This window comes from Nerophis ophidion, linkage group LG09 (assembly GCF_033978795.1).
Source record: "Nerophis ophidion isolate RoL-2023_Sa linkage group LG09, RoL_Noph_v1.0, whole genome shotgun sequence".
In the NCBI taxonomy this organism is placed as follows: Eukaryota; Metazoa; Chordata; class Actinopteri; order Syngnathiformes; family Syngnathidae; genus Nerophis; species Nerophis ophidion.
In genome coordinates this window covers 58,540,041-58,564,110 of record NC_084619.1, presented here as the reverse complement: position 1 = coordinate 58,564,110, position 24,070 = coordinate 58,540,041, and the positions used below count along the sequence as shown (strand labels likewise).

Sequence of the window (24,070 nt, the reverse complement as noted above, 5' to 3'; positions counted from 1 at the left end):
GTAGAACACCAAAGAATCTCTTAAACAAACTAGTGTTTATTTTTCCTATATTCAAACATAGTGTTACTGTTCGAACTGTGTGTAATGTTACAGTGGCCAAACATATGAAATATACTGTTCAAATAAAATCTCTGCCTTTTTTTTAATTAATACTTAGGCCTACTATACTACTGATAATCTCGGACGTTATGGTGGTACTCGGTGAAAAAAGTTTGAGAACCACTGCTCTGACACATCCAGATTAGTCTGGTTTTATAAAATAATAAGTAAAAGCAAGAAACTCTTACAAAGGAGCAAGAAGATGCAATTGTCGTCCATTATTGGACATTCAAGAGTGTCAGTATGAATAAATAACAGGAATTTTGCTTGTTTTTAATGCGAGAAGCAGCCTCAGTCAAGCAGGCGACAGAACAAAATCTGTGCTTTGTTTTGGGCTCAAACACAATGAGAACCAAACTCCTAGGGCTTCATGTAACAAGCTTGCTTACGCAGAAAAACCTGCCGTACACCCTTATTCACGGCAAAGTTGAGATGCATCAAGACTGACGTTGGTGTGGAAATTAGTGCTGCCGTACGGCAACTTCAACGTTGTAAGTACATTTCTACAGGGCGTGGATACAAACGGAGGTGGTTCTGGATAATAGTTTCCTTAAGAAGGGCCAACGTTTACTCCTCAGACTGATTGATGTGCCCATTACAGACATATGAACAATTATTTATATTCTGTTGCATCGATTAATCGTTTAATGAGTGTAATTAAAAATATTGATAAAAGCTAGACTGCATACAAAATAGTAAAATATGTTAATTACAACGTAAAGGAAAGAAAAGGTTAAAGGCTAAAAGGTCACTTAAGGCAAAAGGTAAAAAAAGGTAAATGGGAGGTAAACAAAGGTAAAACTAGTTAAATAGATGGTAAAATAATAATAAAGAGTAAACAGAAGGTGAAAAAAGAAAGGTAAAGAAGGTAAAATAGAAGGTAAATAAAATGGATAAAATTAGGTAATTTAGAAGGTAATTAAAAGTCAGAATAAAAATCAAACAAGGGAAATAAAAGGTAAAGAAATGGTAAAAGAAGGTTAAGGGTAAACAACAGAAGGTAAAAAGAATGGTAAAAGGTAAAAAAAAAAAAAGAAGGTAAATAGAAGCCAAGAGGGAAAAAAATGCAAGTAGATAGAAGCTGAAAGAAGATCAATATAACGATAAATAAAAGGTAAAATAAGTTAAATAAAAAAGGTAATTAAAGGTTAAAAAAGGTCATTAGAAGCCAAAAGAAGATGAATAGAAGATAAATAAAGATAAAAAAAGGCAAATAAAAGGTAAAATACGTTAAATAAAAAGGTAAACAAAGGTTAAAAAATGGTCATTAAGAAGCCAAAAGAAGATGAATAGAAGATAAATAAAAGATAAAAGAAGGTAAATAAAAGGGTATAAATAGGTAATTTAGAAGGTAAATAAAAGTTTAAATTAAATTAAACAACTTAAATAAAAGGTACAAAAATTTAAAATAAGGTTAAGGGGAAATCAATGTTAAATAAAAGATAAGGTAAATAGAATGGTAAAATAAGGTACAAAAAAGGTAAAGAGAAGCCAAAAGGAAAAAAATTGCAAGTAAATAGAAGCTGAAAGAAAATAAATATAAGGTAAATAAAAGGTAAAATAAATTAAATAAAAAGGTAAACAAAGGTTAAAAAAGGCCAATAGAAGCCAAAAGAAGATGAATAGAAGATAAATAAAAGTTATAAAAAAAATATTTAAAAAAGGCAAATAAAATGGTAAAAGAAGGTGAAAAAGGTAAATAGAAGCCAAAAGATAATAAATCGAAAGTAAACAGAAGCCAAAAGAAAATAAATCATAAATAAATAGAAGCTGAAAGAAGATAAATATGAGGCAAATAAAAGGTAAAATATGTTAAATAAAAAGGTAAAAGAAGGTAAAAAAAGGAACAGCAGTGTGGGTGGATGGTTGAAAGGTCGGAATCGGGTAAAAAATGGCGCAAAAATTTGGGGCATTGCAGTACATTTGAATGGGAATTTCCTGTAAATTTGGGAATTTCGGGAAAAACGGAAAATTTTGAAAATAGAGGTAATACAACACTTATCCTAGATGATATGAATGGAAGGGTGTTGGATTTATTTTAAACGGTTGAAAAATGTCGACGTAGTAACAGTTTGAATTTTAATTGGTGTTTTGGAATTTCGGGAAAAACCATAAATTTTACACAAAAAAACGTGAAAAACTTTTGTTGTCCCAGTTAAGAACAATGTTTTAAAGGTGGAATAGTCAAAAACAGTTAAAACATGTGGACTTTGAAAACTTCCCGGGACGAGGTGAAAATAGGGCTTTGGAACACCGGGAAATCTGGAAATTCCTGGAATTTTTTTTTGGAACTTGGAAAATGGTAAATTGATTGTCCAGGGCTGTGTTGAGGTGGCGACTTGTCCAGGGTGTACCCCGCCTTCCGCCCAATTGTAGCTGAGATAGGCACCAGCGAGCCTCGCGACCCGAAAGGGAATAAGCGGTAGAAAATAAATGGATGGATGATTGTCCAGGGTGAGGTGAGTGTGCAAATGGTAGAACGGTTCAAATCGGTTGAGAAATGTGGAAATTGTGCAAGTTCAAAAAATGGCCCATTTATTTTCAACTGGAAAAATGCTCCGGAAAACTGGGAATTATGGGTAATCTAGGATTTATTTATTTTTTAACTTGGAAAATGGTAGTTTGATGTTCCAAAGTAAGTGGAGGGTGTGGATGATGGAACGGTTCAAATCGGTTGAGAAACTAGGAAATTGTGTAAGCTTAAAGGTAAGTGGAGGGTGTGGATGATGGAACGGTTCAAATTGGTTGAGAAATTAGGAAATTGTGTAAATTTAAAAAAATGGCACATTCATTTTCACCTTGAAAAATGACCCGGAAAACTGGCAATTTTGGCTAATATAGAATGTATTTTTTTTATCTTGAAAAATGGTAGTTTGATGTTCCAAGATAAGTAAGTGGAGTGTGTGGATGACAGACTGGTTCAAATCAACTGTGCAAGTTAAAAAAATGGCTCATTCATTTTCAACTGGAAAAATGACCAAAAAACCTGGTAATTCTGGGTGATCTCTGATTTTTTTGGTTTTTGTTTGGCGGGAGATCACAATTCCAGGTTTTGATACTTAAGCAGTTTCAATTGGATGAAAACTCTGGGCTGAGGAGCGCGCCAAAGTTTTGCGGAGTAATATTAATGAATAGATGTTTTTTTGGTGTGGAATCTTACATGAATAAATGAATATTGAACATACCTGCGCGTGTGAAATATATCGTGCACGCACTGCTCCTTGTGGTAGCGCACAAACTGCGTGCAGGTGAGCCTGACGTCCTCGGCTCCTCCCGCAGGACTCAGCTCATCTGCGGCGCGACCTCGCCACAAGCCCTGCAACCTGCGGACACGCCCCCTGTGGTCACATGACTCCTCGCCATGGTCAACACGAAAGCTCTCACCTCTTCTTGAAGGGCAGGATGATGAGGTGATGATCCAGGCCGAAGATCCCGAAGGACAGGAAGCCCTTTATTCAAGAGCGTAACGACACATATTTAGTTGTATTTATCGCATTAAAAACAATTGGGAAAAAAAAGTGCTACCTGTCCGTAGTTCGCCACAGCACAAAAGAACTGCAACTCCAAGTAGAGCCGTCCTGGATCCTTGTTGAACAACCACCACAGGCAGCTGGAGAGGTTCTCCACACAAACACCCCAGATGACGTTTGAACAAAACAAACCAGTAAGGCGGTAAAAAAAAAACCGATAGATGTGAATTCTCACTGCGAGCAAGCTGACGATGAGCAGGAGACAGAGCAGCACGTGTCTGACTGTTTGCTTGTCGTCGTCAGCGCCTCCGCGCTCAGCCGCAGCCGGGTTTAGAGGATGCTCTGAAGAAGAGGAACTCTGCTGCTGCCTGTCGCACAGCGCCCCAGGGTGGTCTGGAGTGGAAAATTACATCACATTTACAAAGGTAATGGAATATCTATTTGTAAAAACACACTTATCAGTTAATAAAGTATAAAATATTATTTATAAATCATAGTAGAATAAAACAACATCAATAAATAACGCATTTGTATAAAAGATTGAATGCGGAGGTAGTGAAGCAAGGTTGGTTGCATGAACAAAGGCACTCACTCTGGTAACCTAGCAATGCAAGAAGTGATCACTGATCAGTGGGAGTGACATGCTAACAGCCAATCAAGTGACAGCATCAACTATCACATTTGGTTGTGTGGCGCTTGATTCTTTGCATGGAGTGAGAAGAGAAAGTCAAAATGATGAAATTGTGGATAAAACAGGAAATGACCATATGGCAGTTTTTTTTGTTTTTTTCCAAAGGAACCATAGTCAGACCAGTGTGGTCTGTAAATGATGCAAAGCGCTCGTCCCTGCCAAGACTGCTAATACCACACCGCCTTAGCCACGCTTACCCCTGTGTTTTTCAACCACTGTGCCGTGGCACAGTACTGTACCGTGACATTTTTTATGTTTTCTACTGGTGGTGTGCCTCGGGATTTTTTCTATTAAAAAAATGCGCTTTGGCTCAGAAAAGGTTGAAAAACACTGCCTCACAGCTGAAACTTCCTGGCACTAATAACCCTGCAGAAAATAGTTATTCTCAGGTTTCTCTATGTTTACAATTTACACTTTGCGCTATTTCCTTGCAGTCCTGGGTTCAAATCCAGGCTCGGGATCTTCCTGTGTGGAGTTTGCATGTTCTCCCCGTGAATACGTGGGTTCCCTTCGGGTACTCCGGCTTCCTCCCACTTCCAAAGACATGCACCTGGGGATAGGTTGATTGGCAACACTAAATTGGCCATAGTGTGTGAATGTGAGTGTGAATGTTGTCTGTCTATCTGTGTTGGCCCTGCAATGAGGTGGCGACTTGTCCAGGGTATACCACACCTTCCGCCTGATTGTAGCTGAGATAGGCGCCAGCGCCCCCCGCGACCCCAAAACGGAATAAGCGGTAGAAAATGGATGGATGGATGGCTATTTCCTTATACTTTTTTAAGCATTTCTCACATATTTTTTTCATTTTAAGAGCATATTGTTAAGCGTTCAATGTGATTTTACTATTTTGTTGACATTGTTTGACTCTTTTCCATGCTTGTGTTGACATTTTCTTTCTGCACTGATAGCTCAAAGGTTATAATCAGAGGAAGGTTACATTTCTAATAAAAATGTTTGCGCATGTCCTTATTTCTCAATAAGTCATAAAAATACGAATAATGATGGATTTCGAGCGATCCATCCATTTTCTACTGTTTGTCCCTTTTTTGGGGTCGCAGGGGGTGCTGGAGCCTATCTCAGCTGCATTCAGGCGGAAGGCGGCGTACACCCTGGACAAGTCGCCAGACAGACAACATTCATACTCACATTCACACACTAGGGCCAATTTAGTGTTGCCAATCAACCTATCCCCAGGTGCATGTTTTTGTAGGTGGGAGGAAGCTGGAGTACCCGCAAATAACCCACGCAGTCATGGGGAGAACATGCAAACTCCACACAGAAAGATCCTGAGCCCGGAACAGAAACCAGGATTACTCAGGACCTTTGTATTATGAGGCACATGCACTAACCCCTGGCCCACCGTGCTGCCGAGCGATAGCAAAGACTAATATTGTGATACAGTTTTCAGCCATATTGCCAGCTCTATGTCATACCAGTGTTGTTGCCATTGTTCCTCTGTGTGCTGGCGATCATGTCAGGCACCGACTGGAAAGGAGGCGTGTGGATGTCTAATACACACAAACAGAACACAAATCAATAATATGTATTCAAAACATCATCATAAATCAAAGATACAGTGTGGTTAATACCAGAGTTAATGCTGCAGGCAGGTGAAGTGTCTGCCAGCTGCTGCTGTTGTGTGTCCCCAACACCACTAGGGGTCCTCAGATCCTCAATATTGGCAGCGGGGACAGCCGTCCTGTTCAGGACCTGGTAGCCTCTCTGTTCTCGGTCCCCTTGGCTGAGGCCCATCAGAGAGATGGCACCGAGCACCAGGCTGACCGCGAGCACCACGGCTGTGCTGATGATCTTAGGACGCAGAATGTGATATTTATTCATCGGGGGTGGGAGTGTTCATGGCAGATTTAAAAGAGGATTTTAAACGGAAAATAATTAAGTGGGAAGTTTAAATTGGTCATATGTTAAAACGAACCTGAGCTTTGCCATAGAAGAAGGCAGAGTCAATGCTGTCGGTTCTTTGGCCAGAGAGCAAAAGGCCTCCCACCATGACCAAGGGAACCCTACGCACAAGAATATTATTTACATGAGAGAACAATAACAACAACTTATATCGTATGTAGTAATCAACAAAAACACTACATATTTATAAATAAAATAAATTTTATATTTTTTCAACGATGTGTTTATTATGTATAATGTATTTTTGTTACATAAATAATTTGTGTTTATAATATGTTTATATGTATTTTTTATGATAGGGACAAGCGGTAGGATATGGATCAATGGATGGATATGTACATTTATGATTTATTTTAACAATATGTGTGTATGTATGTAGCTACAATGTGTGTATAATATGTATCATTTATTTTTTATAATATATATATATATATATGTGTTTATATATATATTTATTTATTTACACAATGTGTATAATATGTATACATACATATTTTACAATATATGTATAATGTATTTTTACAATATGTTTGTATGTATTAATTATTTTTACATTGTGTATAACGTTTATATATTTACAATGTGCATAATATGTATACATTATTTCAAAATGTGTATAATTTTTATATTTTTACATGTATTTCTAAAATGTGTGCATAATTTTAATTTATTTTTACAATATGAGTGTGTGCATAAATTATTGTTACATTGTGTATAACCTTTATATACATTGTACAATATGCATATCTATATTTTAAAATATGTGTATAATTTTAAAATGCTGACATGTTTATCTACAATGTGTGCATATGTATAATTTATTTTTACAATATGTACTTACACTAGTGTTTTACAATAATATATGTATTCACACTGTGTCTAATATGTTCATATATCTAACAATATATGTATAATTTAGTTTTACATTGTGTATAAAATTTATATATTGTACAATGTGCATATGTATAATTTTAAAATATGTATAATTTTTATAATGTATTTGTACATGTATATATCTATAATATGTGCATAATAGGTATCATTTATTTTACAATAAATATACATATATGTATTTAAACTACATGTATAATATGTATACATATATATGTATACATATAAATATATATATACATATATATGTATATATATATATACACACACACACACACACACATACATATATATAGATATATATATATATATACATATACATATATATAGATATATATATATATATATATATATATATACATATACATATATACACTATTTATATATAATTCATTTTTACATTATGCTGAGGGGCCAACAAAAAACGAGCTGCAAGTCGATATATATTTTGCAATATATGCATACATTTTTTTACAATATGTGTGTATGTATACATTACTGTTACATTGTGTATACAATTTATATATTGTACAATGTGCAGGTCTATAATTTATTTTAAAAATTGTGTATAATTTTTATAACACATTTTTACATGTATACATCTATAATATGTATATAAGTAAAATTAATTTTTTGCAATATATATATATATATATATATATATATATATATATATATATATATATATATATATATATATATATATATGTGTGTGTGTGTGTGGAGGCCACAGGGAAGACCCATGACACGTTGGGAAGACTATGTCTCCGAGCTGGCCTGGGAACGCCTCGGGGGAAGAAGCTGGAAGAAGTGGCTGGGGAGAGGGAAGTCTGTGCTTCTCTGCTTAGGCTGCTGCCCCCATGACCCGACCTCGGCTAAGCGGAAGAATATGGAGGGATGGATATATATATATATATATATATATTTATATATTTATTTATATATACATTTATACATACATACATACACACAGTATATACACGTGTATTTACACTATTTGTATATACGTGTATTTACATTATTTATATATACACTATGTGTATACTATGTATATATATAGTTTACAATATATGTATAATTTATTTTTACAATATGCTAAGGGCCAATAAAAAAATGAGCTGCAAGTCAAAAAAGCCCCCAGGGGCTGCACTTTGGACATGTTTGCTATATTGATGAATTGCCATTCCATGTCAAATTCCCGGTTTCCATATGCAACAAACCTCATGAACTCACCCCCAGCCAAAAACCATGAAAACTGCCGGACGCAGCCTCAGCAGATCATCTCTGCAGGTCAGAGCCAAGCAGAGCGGGATTAGACCTAAAAAAAGGGAATGAGAGGAGATGCAATCAGGAGCGAGCAGATTAGTTCCTGCAAATAAATGTGGAGCGGACATGCACACGTGCCTGTCCAAATGTACGTGCTGTACAAAGAGCTGTAGAGCAGCGAAAAGGCCAGAATTTTGCCAATGAGATTATCTTCTTGTCTGACCAGAAAGTTCCACAGGATCATGCTGACACATACCAGGAACTGGGGTTCAGAAAGACAATTAATCGGCATGAACAGATCACAAGGCATCAAGTAAGTGGAAGTCCAACCTGAGCCAAGAAGAGATTTAAGGCAAACAGGTGAGGAAGACGGTTAAACTTCCTGCTGAGGAGCATCACCACGATGGTCCACACCTGCAGCAAGACGTGGAAAATAAAGTCAACATTCATCTTGGCGACAGTCGTCCAAGAAGTTGAGAGAACGGACCAGCGCGACCAGGCAGACGATGCTGATGTTGAAGCTGACGTTTTGGAGCTCTGCCACCAGGGGGGCGGGGTCCATGAGGGGGATCGCCAGGAGCCAGGCCGACACGTACATGATGGGCGCCGACAGGAACGTGCTGATGACCATGCCTGAAGTCACCTGATGGGACATGACGGCCAGAAGTTATGCTAACGCGTTACAACTAACTGGCGAGCTGGAAAGAAGTAAAAGGGGTCTCTGGAGACAACAAATATTGGATACATTTGTCAATAACAGGAATATTTGACTTGGAAATACTCACCACCTCCAGTTCCAGGCTATAGTGTCCGGCATAGATGGCCACGCTGGGCGCGGTGGGGAAGACGCCGTAGAGGAAGGCAAAGTTGGTCAAGCTGGTGTGGTTGGCGCTGGTGCTGTTGACGCCCACATCCAGAATGTCCATCATGTCCTTGCACACCAGCGGCATCACCAGACTGAGGGGTGAAATGGTTATTTCCGATGATTTTGGAGACCTTATCTACTTCAAAAAAACCTGTTAAAGATGCTCTCTATCCGGGGGACACATTGGGTTAAAAGACTGGTGACAGAAACAAACACTCGCCATTGAACATAACTCCTGAGCTAATTTAGGGAACAATAATAATAGCTACATATTCTTTAGACATAGTTACATATTCACACATACAAAGCCTCCAAGGAGTGAGCGTATTACTAAGTTCCAGTAACAAATGTGTCCGCATCATTAAACTAAACTTCATGAATTATTGTGGCCATTGGTGCCACTAAAAAAATAGCATAGTTCCATTAAAGACAGTTAATGATAAAATAGGTTATTGTTTTTCACACCGACCATTGTTCTCTGTTTGACTCACTTCACTTGATCAAGCCTTTTTCTAACATACCACATTACAATAATAAAAGTATGTCGTATAACAGGGCTGGGCGATAAAACGATATCAATATACATCGGGATAGACACAATGACAAAATATGTTCAATAAAACATTCGATATTTGTTTTTTTTATCGTTGGAAGAAAGCGGAAGTAGCGAAGTAAGTTTGGTTCCATGAACAAAGACACTCGCTCTCTGGGAACCGGTAAGAAAAAACACACAAAAGAGGCCATATTTTCCCCGTAAAACAATATTCAAAGTGAAATATTTGAATTAAAGTAATTGGAAAATAGGTCAATAATCCAAAAAGGGCCCACTCATAAAGGAGTACATATACAGATAGATACATACATACATACACACACATATATATATATATATATATATATATATATATATATATATATACACACACACACACACATCAGGGCTGCAAATCTTTGGGTGTCCCACGATTCGAATCAATATCGATTCTTGGGGTCGCGATTCGATTGTAAATCGATTTTTACGATTCAACGCGATTCTCGATTCAAAAACGATATTTTTCCGATTCAAAAATTTCTAATACATAGGATTTCAGCAGGATCTACCCCAGTCTGCTAACATGCTAGCAGAGTAGTAAACATTTTTTAAAAAGCTTTTATAATTGTAAAGAACAATGTTTTATCAACTGATTGCAATAATCTAAATTTGTTTTAACTATTAAACGAACCAAAAATATGACTTATTTTATCTTTGTGAAAACATTGGACACAGTGTGTTGTCAAGCTTATGAGATGCGATGCAAGTGTAAGCCACTGTGACACTATTGTTATTTATTTTATTTTTATAAAATTTTTATATGGATTGAACTTTCAAAGTATCATGTTAGACCCGCTCGACATCCATTGCTTTCCTCCTCTCCAAGGTTCTCATAGTCATCATCGTCACCGACGTCCCACTGGGTCATTATTGTCACCGATGTCCCACTGGGTGAGAGTTTTCCTTGCCCTTATGTGGGCCTACCGACCGAGGATTTCGTAGTGGTTTGTGCAGCCCTTTGAGACACTAGTGATTTAGGGCTATATAAGTAAACATTGATTGATTGATTGATAAATGTCTAATGATAAGGTCAATGAGGGATTTTTAATCACTGCTATGCTAAAATTATAACTAATATTGATACTGTTGTTGATAATATTCATTTTTGTTTGACTACTTTTGGTTTGTCCCCTTTCAATTGCTCTGTTTATTGCAGTTCTGAGTGTTGCTGGGTCAGGTTTGGTTTTGGAATTGGATTGCATTGTTATGGTAGTGCTGTCTATTGTTTTGTTGGATTGATAAAAAATATATATATATATAGATATAAAAAAAAATGAAAATCGATCCTGAATCGCACAACGTGAGAATCGCGATTCGTATTCGAATCGATTTTTTCCCACACCCCTAATATACATACATACACATTATTCGTTATTTATGCACCATTATTTTCAGAGCTTATTGTTAAGTGTTCTATTTGATTTTATTATTTGTTTGACATTGATTGAGTCTTTTCTATGCCTGTGTTGACATTTCCTTTCCTTTTTGCCTTGATAGTTGAGCGGATTATAATCAGAGGATATTTACAGTGTATAATTTTTTCTCCTGGTCCTTATTTCTCGATAAGTCATAAAAATATCACTAATTATTGATATCCACCGATATAAAGCACTGATATCATGTAACAGTTTTCAGCCATATAACCCTGTACTATATTATCTTATTAGTGATTCCCAAAGCCCAAAAAAAGTCTGCGGGCTATAGAGCGTTTTCATTTCGGGCTCCAGTACTCTGGAATGCCCTCCCGGTAAAAGTTCGAGATGCCACCTCTGTAGAAGCATTTAAGTCTCACCTTAAAACTCATTTGTATACTCTGGCCTTTAAATAGACTCCATTTTTAGACCAGTTGATCTGCTGTTTCTTTTCTTTTTTCTCCTATGTCCCACTCTCCCTTGTGGAGGGGGTCCGGTCCGATCCGGTGGCCATGTACTGCTCGCCTGTGTATCGGCTGGGGACATCTCTGCGCTGCTGATCCGCCTCCGCTTGGGATGTTTTCCTGCTGGCTCCGCTGTGAACGGGACTCTCGCTGCTGTGTTGGATCCGCTTTGGACTGGACTCTCGCGACTGTGTTGGATCCATTATGGATTGAACTTTCACAGTGTCATGTTAGACCCGCTCGACATCCATTGCTTTCCTCCTCTCCAAGGTTCTCATAGTCATCATTGTCACCGACGTCCCACTGGGTGTGAGTTTTCCTTGCCCTTATGTGGGCCTACTGAGGATGTCGTAGTGGTTTGTGTTGTGGTTTGTGCAGCCCTTTGAGACACTAGTGATTTAGGGCTATATAAGTAAACATTGATTGATTGATTGATTATCGGATCAATATCGGTATCAACCAATACTCAAGGCTCCAATGTGAAACGCGGGGGACATCCTTATACACATTATTATATATTTGAAATCACGAATGTTGATTTTGGAGCTAAAGAACTAATATCCATTTAAAACTGTTAAGCCTCTCATTAAAAAAAATACCACCCAGTTTGGATCAGTACCAAAATGGACACCGTGTACAGTATGTCAGACTTCTTCACTGATACATTTCTTAGAGATGTGCTGTCTTGCATTTATCCAAATATCCTAATGTTTTTTTCTTCTGCCCCACTGCTCTACAAAGCACAGTTAAAAGTAGTTGATGTTAGAAAAAATAATAACCAAGAGATAGATCCCCTCGGACATTCATTGGTCACTCACAGTTTGGCAGTGATGAGGAGAATCAAAGCGACTCCAGCATCTCTTGTCAGTTTCCTCAGCTGACCCACCTGCGACACAAACATGGAGTCATGTGGTGTCTTCCTGTACTTCCTATGCGTTCAAGTCTTAGGCCTAAGTGGTCAAACCATAGTGAGGCCCAGGTAGAACAGGGCCGCCCCTCCGAAAGAGTTGGCCAGGCCATCGATGAAGTCGGACAGCACAGCAGGGATCCTCTGGCCCAGAGCGAAGTGAGAGGCGATGCCGACCACCACCATAAACACAATTGGATTCTTCAACACCTGGAGGGTTACAGCTTTTATTAGCATGCACATTTCTGGAACATCCATCTGGGTTTACACCTCACTTAATCAATAAAATGTAATCAATCATAAGTATAATTGAGAATAAAGGGGGGAAAAGGACACGATATGCAGCGAATTAACTGTAATGTACTGCCACACTCTGATCTACATCAGAGGTGTCCAAAGTGCGGCCCGCGGTTAATTTTCTGACGGCCCACGGCACATTCTGAAAATACTATTTAAAAAAAAAAAAACATAATAAAGTGGAATAAACGAGCAAACGGGGAAATGTGACAAGAAAAAGTTGTAATGTTGACGGAAATAACACAAAGCTGCCCTGCAGGCTGTTTTTCAAGATGTCCTTGCTAAAAAATATTAATGAATCAAAATCAATGTTATGAATTCAAGGCTCCGTTGACTTCAATACTTAGAAAATATTTTTTAATGGGGAAAATATAGAATTTTTTAAATTTTTTTTGCCTTATATAAAAAGTTTGCTTTAACAGAAAGGGCATACAATAGAAAAAAAAATAAATGATGAAATCTTAGAATTGACAGACCTGGAGTTGACTTAAGCATTGAAAAAAACAAAAGTATGACTTACACAGTATTTTTTACACTTTTATGAGTTCAGCCCCTTTTGGATCCCTAATAATTTTAGTGGGTTGTTTTTTTTTTTGTCATTGCTCAAAAATTATAATGAATTAAAATCAATGTTGTTATGAATTATTACAACTTCACATCAAATATTCCACTTTGAAAATCTTTTTGGGGGAAACAAGGTTTTGACAAAAAGGGCATGAAGCGTAAAACAAATTTTAAACACTAACTCCATATCGACAGTCAGACTTGAAGTTGATCTACTTCAGGTCTGTTGATATATACGTGAAGGTAAAAATAAAAAACCTTAAAGTTTTTCAAGTTATTTTTTAAAATAAACTTCATAACTACTCACATTTTTAAGTAAAATAAATTTAAAGTTGCCAAATTTTGTTTTTTCGATAACTTTAAAAACGCATAATTATTAGTTATTTTATTCTTTTTTTTTATTAACTTTTTTTTATTTAATCAACATTTAGGGTTTTAAAGCTTTTTTCTTTTTTACTTTATTTTGACAGAGACCTGAAGTTGCTGAACTACAGGTCTGTTGATATAAAGTGATTTTTTAAGAAAAAATTTACTTCAAAGCATTTAAATTTATTTTTAAAAAATTACTTTACAGTTATTAAAGTACCCCAAAAGGGACAAGCAAAAAGTATATTTTTTAAATACCTTTAAAGTGTGTGAAGTTTTTATTGTGGCTAACTTTAAAAACTTTAAAGTACTTTTTTAAAGATGAGCTTTAAAGTTTCAACATTTAGGGTTTTAAATCTTTTTTCTTTTTTTTTTTTACTTTATTTTGACAGAGACCTGAAGTTGATGAATTTCAGGTCGGTCGATATAAAGTGAATTTTTAAGAAAAAATGTACTTTAAAGTTTTTACATTTATATTTTAACATAAACTTTACATTTATTAATGTACCCCAAAAGGGACAAGCGGTAGTTATTAAAGTATTTTTTTAAAACACATTTAAAGTGTGGGAAGTTTTTATTCTGGCTAACTTTAAAAATGTAAAGTTATTTTTTTAAAATGAGCTTTAATGTAGTTAAATATATTTTTTATTTAACTCATATTAAACCTTTTAAAGTTATTTTAACTTGAGGAGAGCTCTAAAGATAAAAAATATATATATATTTATGTGGTATTGGTTTTGAAAATAAAATCCATCAAAAATATGTGGAACAAGTTTGGACCCCCGGATTTAGATTCTCCTCCATGTTTGTGGTACACTTGATTGGGATATTGGACTGCAGGGACAGCACCTGTAGGACCACAACCGCCACCAGTCCTGCAGAGCTCTGCTGTGCGTTGCCAGCCTGCTTCCACCTCTGCACCTCACAGAGAGCAAATCCGATGGGATTGAGCAGCATGAGGGACACAGGGGCCACCAGATAGATGTACTGCAGGTACTCTGGGTACGTGCTGCGGTACAAAGCATCCACTGCAGGAAATACAAGCAAAGAGAGTAAGAGCTGAGTGTACTTGGAAGTATTTATGGTGGCGTTTGTGCGGGCCTCACCTATAGGATACCCCAGTGCAAAGTCATTGCTTTGAGTAGCAAAGATGGCGTACAGACCAGCTTTGCCGTATCTCTTTTCTGGACTGGCCACCATAAGCGTGAGCACACACACCAGTGCAAACACAGACACCTACACACACACACACACAGCATATAATTCAAGTGCGATCTTGACATTCTCGTTTGGTGCAAATTCCCGACCTTGGCAACCAGGACGCTCCACAGAAACGACCAAATGACGTCGCCAAAGTCCAGCAGCACCATATTCTTGAAAAGCAAAGCTGGGAGGGCGAATTTGGATACAAAGTTGCCGAGACCCTTCGCCTGGCTCTCGGGGATGACATCCGCCCTGCGGTGACAGGACACACGTCAGTACACATACTTCCAGAAAGTCCCTCAAAATTCTACACACAATACCCCATATTGACAATGTGAAAACGTTTTTTTTTTTTTGTTGGAAATTGTATTAAAACAAAACTTAAGAAATCCTATGTACATAAAGTACCGTCTTCACAACCTTTGCACTGATGCTTAAAGGTGAGCTCAAGGTCATCCTGTTTCAACAGTACTTGTAATACGCATATATATATATATATATATATATATATATATATATATATATATATATATATATATATGTATATATATATACATATACATACATACATATATATATATATATATATATATATATATATATATATATATATATATATATATTTTTTTTTTTTTTTAATTTTATTTCCGGAATATAAATCGCACCGGCCGAAAATGCATAATATACATTAAAAAAAACATATATATGTCGCACTGGAGGAAATTTATTTGATAAAATCCAACACCAAGAATAGACATTTGAAAGGCAATTTAAAATAAATAAAGAATAGTGAACAACAGGCTGAAAAAGTGTATGTTATATGACCCATAAATAACCAACTGAGAAGGTGCCTGATAGGTTAACGTAACATATTATGGTAAGAGTCATTCAAATAACTATAACATATAGAACATGCTATATGTTTACCAAACAATCTGTCACTCCTAATCGATAAATCCCATGAAATCTTCTTCCTCGATGTCGCTTCTAAACAACTCTGCCAACTCCAAAGGTATGCGCCGCTTCCTCTTGTCGTTTTCTGCTGCATATTTCACTACGTCCAGCTTGTAATCTGCAGTACATGATTTCCTTTTCGGTCCAATTTTTGTTCAGCCCTTCTCAGTTTTTATAAGTTACCGCCAACGATGAAATGATCCATTTAAATAGCTACGGCAGTAGCATATAGCATATAGCAGTTAGCATTCCATGACCCACAATGCACTCTGCCATGACCCTCCCCCGCCAAATTCTTATTGGTTGAAGTGTATGTGACGATTGCTGACGTGTGTGTGACCATTGCTGACATTTTCTTCGTCTCTTCCACGAATGAGATAACTAATATTATTTGATATTTTACAATAATGTGTTAATAATTTCACACATAAGTCGCTCCGTAGTATATGTCGCACTCCCGGCCAAACTATGAAAAAAACTGCGACTTATAGTCTGAAAAATACGGTGTATATATATATATATATATATATATATATTAGGGCTGGGCAACGATTAAAATTTTTAATCGAAGTTAATCGCACTATTTCTCTGATTAATCGCGATTAACTGCATTGTATACGCAAAGCCCAATAATGAATTCAAAAGTAGTGTTTAGTGCACCTTTATTGGAATATTCCCCCACATGAACAAAAGCGCCAAAACATTTGTTGTGCAAACACAATTTAAATCAGTCCTTGTTAAACAGTAGCAGTTAAATAGCATATTTTATGAAAATCAACTCAAAAAATGTAAATACAAACATTTAAGCTTATTGCCACTGCCAGGGTATTTAAGTTATCCTGTTTGTTATGGAAAATAAATATAATCTACATACAAATCTCTGAGCCACAATCATAACATCTGAACAGGCAATTTCTGAGGTAACAGCAGAAACATTTTTTTTATCAGGGATCCCATGTTTAAAAAACCTATATTATAGGTGCCTAATAGGTTTTAGGGAATTTTTGATCAAATTATCCGTGGTAGCAATATTAATAATGTTGTGTTTATTCTGCGTAGTGCACTTAAAATAATTATGACCATATCTAGGAATTGATATGATGGGAATTTTCCGATTGTTTGCTTGGTGCTTTGATAAACTGAACGCATATACATGGTACTATATTGTGATGTTATGAGCCAGGGAATAAAAGAACTACCCTACCCAGCATGCAACAGGAGTGACGAGCATGCGCGGTAGCCCGGTATAGGTTGTGTGTCGCCATGACAGCATCTTGTATGTTGTGATATGCACGCTCTGAAAGCAAACGTTAAGAACTCAGCCAACACTCATCGTCTGCATTATTCATAAATAGACAGACAACACACATACTCCGCTGCTTCACAGGCCGCTGGATGTAGCCGGCAAAGTATTCCCATGCTAGCTAGCCGGTCTAGTAAGCACGCGTCATTCAGTCCAAAACGGCCCGATCTATCCACATTCAGAATTGTCTGGCGGTCGTAAGTGATCCCTGAGTGACCACGCTGTAAGCCAGCCATGAAATTTGCAAAATTGTCCGGTATTTTTGCCAAATGTTCCATCTTTACCAAGAGCCCCTCCACGCCGGGCGACGCCATCTTGTTAAGAAAAGGCATTAACAAAATAAAAGCATGTAAACAATATGCGCAAATGTGCGATAAAATAATTGTCGGCGTTAATAGATTGATGAGTTAACTCATAATTAACGCATTAATTTGCCCACCCCAATATATATATATATATATATATATATATATATATATATATATATATATATATATATATATATATACATATACATATATATATACACACACACATATATAGATACATACATACAGTGGCAACCGATTGTGCTAGTTCTCCCACTTAAAATGATGACCGAGGTCTGTAATTTTCATCATAGGTACACTTCAACTGTGAGAGACAGAATGTGGGAAAAAAATCCAGGAATTCAAATTGTAGGAATTTTAAAGAATTTATTTGTAAATTATGGTGAAAAATAAGTATTTGGTCAACCATTCAAAGCTCTCACTGATGGAAGGAGGTTTTGGCTCAAAATCTCACGATACATGGCCCCATTCATTCTTTCCTTAACACGGATCAATCGTCCTGTCCCCTTAGCAAAAAAACAGCCCCAAAGCATGATGTTTCCACCCCCATGCTTCACAGTAGGTGTGGTGTTCTTGGGATGCAACTCAGTATGCTTCTTCCTCCAAACACGACGAGTTGAGTTTATACCAAAAAGTTCTATTTCAGTTTCATCTGACCACATGACATTCTCCCAATCCTCTGCTCTATCATCCATGTATCCATTTTGGTATAAACTCAACTCGTCGATGCCACACACCCCCTAACCGAGTGGCGGAAGCTCCATCCTGTATGAAATGGGCACCCACCTGCCGGCTATGTATCCGCACAGGATGATGCCGAAGCACTCCAGCAGGGCGGGGAAGAGCTTGTCGATGGACATGTGGGCACCGGCGGCGGCCCCCACGGTGCTGTGGGAGACGTTCTTCCCGTGGATTAGCACGTAGCTGGAGGCGGTCTCCATGGTGATGGCAGGGCTGGGCCAGGTGCTGGCACACCGAAGGAAGGCTTAATGGGAGAGGAAGTCGATGGCTAAACCGGAAACGGAAGCAGTTAAAGGAAGTCCTGCTAGCATGATGTAGCAAAGGCTAGCATTAGCATGCTAAAAACATCCGGGCACGTCCAGCCTTCCGACGTTGACAACGGGACATGTATCTTGCTTTTTACCACTCAAACTATGCTGAAATACTTTACAACAAATATAACGCGTACCTTTGCCTTTTAAACGACCATTTTGTACACGAAGAGTCCCTCAAGGTTGGTTGTCTCCCGGAAAGGGAAAGCAGCACGGCTTCTGAATCTGACAGCTGGAAGTGACTGACAGGCAAGCGAGCCAATAGAAATGTAAGCACGATTCCGTAGCGGGCTGTGATTGGATGTGAGATTGGTGATGGGCGGGGACATTTTTGTGGCGTTAAACAGCAGGGGTGTCCTAACTTTTTCCACTAAAGGCCGCACAGTGGAGGCTGTTTATATATGTATCATTCTCAAAACCATTAAAATACATGCTAAGGAAATATATCCTTTTTAATACCTCAAGTTTGGTAAATGTAAAGGTGCCGGGGACCCGAAATTGTCTCAGCCATAAAAGTTTCCTTCAATATAATGTTTTTTGGTAACACTTTAGTATGGGGAACATATTCAGCATTAATTAGTTGCTTATACACATGCACATTAGTAACATATTGGCTCTTAATTAGTCATTACTATTGCCCTATTCTGCATGGCCTCATTAACATGCAAATTCGTAACATATTCACCATTAATTAGTTGCTTATACACATGCACGTTAGTAACATATTGGCTCTTAATTAGTCATTAACAATGCCCTATTCTGCATAGCCTTATCAACATGCAAATTAGTAACATATTGGCTCTTAATTAGTCATTATTAATTCCCTATTCTGCATGGCCTCATTAACATGCAAATTAGTAACATATTCGCAATTAATTAGCTGCTTATTAACATGCACATTAGTAACATATTGGCTCTTAATTAGTCATTATTAATGCCCTATTCTGCATGACCTTATTAGCATGCAAATTAGTAACATGTTCAGCATTAATTGGCTGTTTATTAACATGCAAATTAGTAACATAATGGCTCGTAATTAGTCATTAAGTACTTATTCATGCCCTAATCTGCATGGCCTTATTAACATGCGAAATAGTAATGTATTAATAATTAATTAGTTGCTTATTAACATGCACATTAGTAACACATTGGCTCTTAATTAGTCATGATTAAGTACTTATTAGTGCCCTATTCTGCATGGCCTTACTAACAAGCAAAATTGTAACATATTCAGCATTAATCACTTGCTTAACATGAAAATTAGTAACATGTTGGCTCTTAATTACTAATTTTTAAGTACTTATTAGTGCCTTATTCTGCATGGCCTTATTAGCATGGAAATTAGCAACATATTACTCTTGATTAGTCATTATTAAGTACTTATTAATGCCCTTTTCTGCATGTCCTTATTAACATGCAAATTAGTAACATATTCAGCAGTAATTAATTGCGTATTAACAGGCAAATTAGTCACATATTCATCATGAATTAGTTTTGTATTAACATGCAAATTAGTAACATATTGGCTCTGAATTAGTCATTATTAAGGACTTATTAATGCCCTATTCTGCATGGCCTTGTTAACATGCAAATTAGTAAAATATTCAGCATTAATTAGTTGCTTATTAACATGGACATTAGTAACATATTGGCTCTGAGTTAGTCATTATTAAGTACTTGTTAATGCCCTATTCTGCATGGCCTTATTAACATGCAAATTAGTAACGTATTAACAATTAATTAGTTTCTTATTAACATGCACATTAGTAACACATTGGCTCTTAATTAGTCATTATTAATTACGTGTTAATGCCCTATTCTGCATGGCCTTATTAAAAAGCAAAATAGTAACATATTCAGCATTAATTACTTGCTTATTAACATGCAAATTAGTAACATGTTGGCTCGTAATTACTAATTTTAAGTACTTATTAGTGCCCTATTCTGCATGGCCTTATTAGCATGAAAATGAGCAACATATTGGCTCTTAATTAGTCATTATTAAGTACTTATTAAAGCCCTATTTTGCATGGGCTTTTTAACATGCAAATTAGTCACATATTTATCATTAATTAGTTTTGTATTAACATGCAAATTAGTAACATATTGGTTCCTAATTAATCATTATTAGGTACTGATTAATGCCCTATTCTGTATGGCCTTATTAACATGCAAATTAGTAACATCCATCCATCCACTTCCTACCGCTTGCCATTTTCTACCGTTTGTCCCTTTTGGGGTGACGGGGGGTGCAGGAGCCTATCTCAGCTGCATTTGTAAAATATTCAGCATTATTAGTTGCTAATTAACATGCAAATTAGTAACATCATCATCATCATAGACATTATTAAGTAGTGATAAAGACATGCACCTGGGGATAGGTTGATTGGCAACACTAAAAATTGGCCCTAGTGTGTGAATGTGAGTGTGAATGTTGTCTGTCTATCTGTGTTGGCCCTGCGATGAGGTGGCGACTTGTCCAGGGTGTACCCCGCCTTCCGCCCGATTGTAGCTGAGATAGGCGCCAGCGCCCCCCGCGACCCCGAAAGGGAATAAGCGGTAGAAAATGGATGGATGGATGGATAATGCCTTATTCTACATGGCCTTATTAACATGCAAATTAGTAACATATTCACTATTCATTATTATGTTTTGAGCAAAGACATATTCAAAGAAAAAAAAAACACAAAATATGCAATATTTTCCCCACGAATAAATCTGAAGTGGAATATTTGATGTGAAGTCATTAGAGCCTTCAATAGGTCAATAATTCATAACAACATTGATTTTGATTCATTATTATTTTTGGGCAATGATAGTTTAAAAAAAAAAAAACACTAAAATGATCAAAAATCCAAAAGCGCCACACTCATAAAAGTGTGAGGTAATTATTATTATTATTATTTATATTTTAATACTCAAATTCATGGATCAATTTCTGATCTGTTTAAAAAAAAATGTAAAACGTTTATTTGTTTTTTGCCCTTTTTCTCATGAAAAACACACAAACAAGGCAATATTTTCACCCCAAAAAATTCCAATATTTGATCTAAAGTAATTGGAGTATTCAATAGGTCGATAATTCATAACAATATTGATTTTGATTCATTATTATTTTTTGAGCAATGACAGATTTAAAAAAAAAAACTACATAAAAATATGAAATATTTTCCCCAAAAATAAATCTAAAGTGGAATATTTGATCTAAAGTAATTGGAGCCTTCAATAGGTCAACAATTCATAACAACATTGATTTGGATTCATTATTATGTTTTGAGCAATGACAGATTTAAAGAAAAAAAACTACATAAAAATATGAAATATTTTCCCCAAAAATAAATCCAAAGTGGAATATTTGTTTTTAAATAATTGGAGCTTTCAATAGGTCCGATCTGTTTTAAACCTTTTTAATAGTTTGTGTTTGTTTTTTGTTTGTTTTTTTGCACTTTTTGTCATTAAAAAAACACACAAAATATGCAATATTTTCTAAAAAAAAAGATTTCAAAGTGCAATATTTGATGTGAAGTAAGTGGAGCCTTAAATAGGTCAATACTTTATGAAAACTTTGATTTTTATTCATTATTATTTTTGAGCATTGCATTGATAGTTTGAAAAAAACAACACTAAAATTCTCAAGAAGCCAAAAGCGCTCCACTCATAAAAGTGTGAGTTAATCATTATTATTATTATTATTATTATTATTTCAACGCTTAAATCTCTCGATCGACTTCAGATCTATTTTTAATTTTTAAAATGTTTTCTTGTTTTGTTTTTTGCACTTTTTGTCATAGAAAACACACAAAATATGCAATATTTTCCCCCAAAACATTGCAAAGTGCAATATTTGATGTGAAATAATTGGATCCCTAAAAATTAAATAGGTCAATAATACATAACAACAATGATTTTGATTCATGATTATGTTTTCAGCAATGACAGAGTTAAAAAAAAAAAACAGTCTTAATTCAAGCTTTGTGTAGAACAGGGGTCTCAAATACGCGGCCCTTTGCGGCCCGCACCTCGAAGTGATAATTCAATGTTGGTGCGGCCCGCAAGTTTTATATGAATGGTGCTTTATAGCATCAAACTTGTGTAATCTCGATTTTTCCCGGAGACCCCTAATTTTCAATGCCCCCCTCCCCAATAGTATTCCTTCTCCCGAATTTTACCCGAAGAACAAATTTAAGGGGACACCGTGGAGGCTCTGCCTTTAATGTTTTTTACTACCTATACAGACAGCGTACCAGTCCAGCCACATGTTGTATTAGGCTTCTGTAGACGCAGTAAGAGACTGCAAAACATAGTTGATCAACAGCCACACAGGTCACATTGAGGGTGGCTGTATAAACAACTTTATCACTGTTACAAATATGCGCCACACTGTCAACCCACACCAAACTTGATTGACAAACATATTTTGGGAGAACATTCGCACCGTAACGTAACATAAACACAATAGAACAAATACCCAGAATCCAATGCAGCCCTAACACTTCCGGGCTACAATATACACCCCCGCCACCATTCCCCCTATTGCAGCCCGGAAGAGTTAGGGCTGCATTGGATTATGGGTATTTGTTTTGTTGTGTTTATGTTGTGTTACGGTGCGGATGTTCTCCCAAAATGTGATTGTCATTCTTGTTTAGTGTGGGTTGACAGTGTGGCGCATATTTGTAACAGTGATAAAGTTGTTTATACGGCCACCCTCAGTGTGACCTGTATGGCTGTTGGCCAAGTATGTCTTGCAGTCACTTCCGTGGGTCTGTAGAAGCCTCATACAATATGTGACGGGGCCGGCACAATGTTTGCATGGTGGAAAAGCGGACAATACGGCAGGTTGTAGGAGACATTAAAGGCAGTGCCATCACGGCACACCCTTGATATTGATGTCTGGGTGAAAACCGGGAGAATGATTGCCCCGGGAGATTGTCAGGAGGAGCACTGATATTCGGGTCTTTCCCGGAAAGATCGCAAGAGTTGGCAAGTACCGTATTTCCCTGAATTGCCGCAGGGCATATAGTATGCGCCTGCCTTGAATTACTGCGCCGGGTCAAACTCGCTTCGCAAATTAATTAGCGCATGCTTGGTATTACCGCCTGGTCAAACTCGTGACGTCACGAGTGACACTTCCCCTGTCATCATTTTCAAAATGGAGGAGGCTGATTTCAATACCGGTAATTTGAAATCGCATAAAGGGGAAAAGATCAGGAGCTATTTAGTAGGATTTAAGGTCCAAGCTTACATCACACTCAAATTTTTACTGCATGCCTTTGGTAAGTGCCGGAGTGAAAAGAGGTTTTAAATTAATTAGCGCCCCGGCGGCTATTCAAGGAAATACGGTATGTTGCTAGGGCGGGAAAGCCATTCAAAGAAGGTGAATTCATTATAAAGTGCATGTTAGATTTTTTTTAAGAAATCTTTTCTT

At 36.7% G+C, this 24,070-nt stretch overlaps 1 protein-coding gene across 9 annotated transcripts in view; it reads right to left on the bottom strand.

Moving 5' to 3' along the window:
* gpr155b (G protein-coupled receptor 155b) overlaps positions 1 to 21,784 on the bottom strand; it is a 30,775-nt gene extending 8,991 nt beyond the window's left edge. For 4 of the 9 annotated variants that reach the window (XR_009808195.1, XR_009808192.1, XR_009808194.1 and 1 more), the window contains exons 1-19: positions 18,783 to 21,784; positions 18,380 to 18,602; positions 15,112 to 15,259; positions 14,911 to 15,040; positions 14,654 to 14,832; positions 12,635 to 12,787; positions 12,489 to 12,556; positions 9,123 to 9,294; positions 8,825 to 8,980; positions 8,668 to 8,751; positions 8,476 to 8,599; positions 8,305 to 8,389; positions 6,194 to 6,281; positions 5,850 to 6,069; positions 5,694 to 5,768; positions 3,805 to 3,962; positions 3,625 to 3,709; positions 3,484 to 3,548; positions 3,285 to 3,422 (exon numbers count right to left, since the gene is read on the bottom strand). Coding sequence is in view for 5 of the 9 variants with exons in the window: in XM_061911351.1 (XP_061767335.1) it covers positions 3,285 to 3,422; positions 3,484 to 3,548; positions 3,625 to 3,720; positions 3,805 to 3,962; positions 5,694 to 5,768; positions 5,850 to 6,069; positions 6,194 to 6,281; positions 8,305 to 8,389; positions 8,476 to 8,599; positions 8,668 to 8,751; positions 8,825 to 8,980; positions 9,123 to 9,294; positions 12,489 to 12,556; positions 12,635 to 12,787; positions 14,654 to 14,832; positions 14,911 to 15,040; positions 15,112 to 15,259; positions 18,380 to 18,534 (2,294 nt within the window). In the remaining 4 variants the exon portion in view is untranslated. Of the gene's footprint in view, positions 1 to 3,284; positions 3,423 to 3,483; positions 3,549 to 3,624; positions 3,721 to 3,804; positions 3,963 to 5,693; positions 5,769 to 5,849; positions 6,070 to 6,193; positions 6,282 to 8,304; positions 8,390 to 8,475; positions 8,600 to 8,667; positions 8,752 to 8,824; positions 8,981 to 9,122; positions 9,295 to 12,488; positions 12,557 to 12,634; positions 12,788 to 14,653; positions 14,833 to 14,910; positions 15,041 to 15,111; positions 15,260 to 18,379; positions 18,603 to 18,782 lie in introns of all 9 variants that reach the window. The other 5 variants (XM_061911351.1, XM_061911349.1, XM_061911352.1 and 2 more) reach the window with 2 other exon arrangements.
* Between the last annotated feature and the right edge of the window lie 2,286 nt (positions 21,785 to 24,070).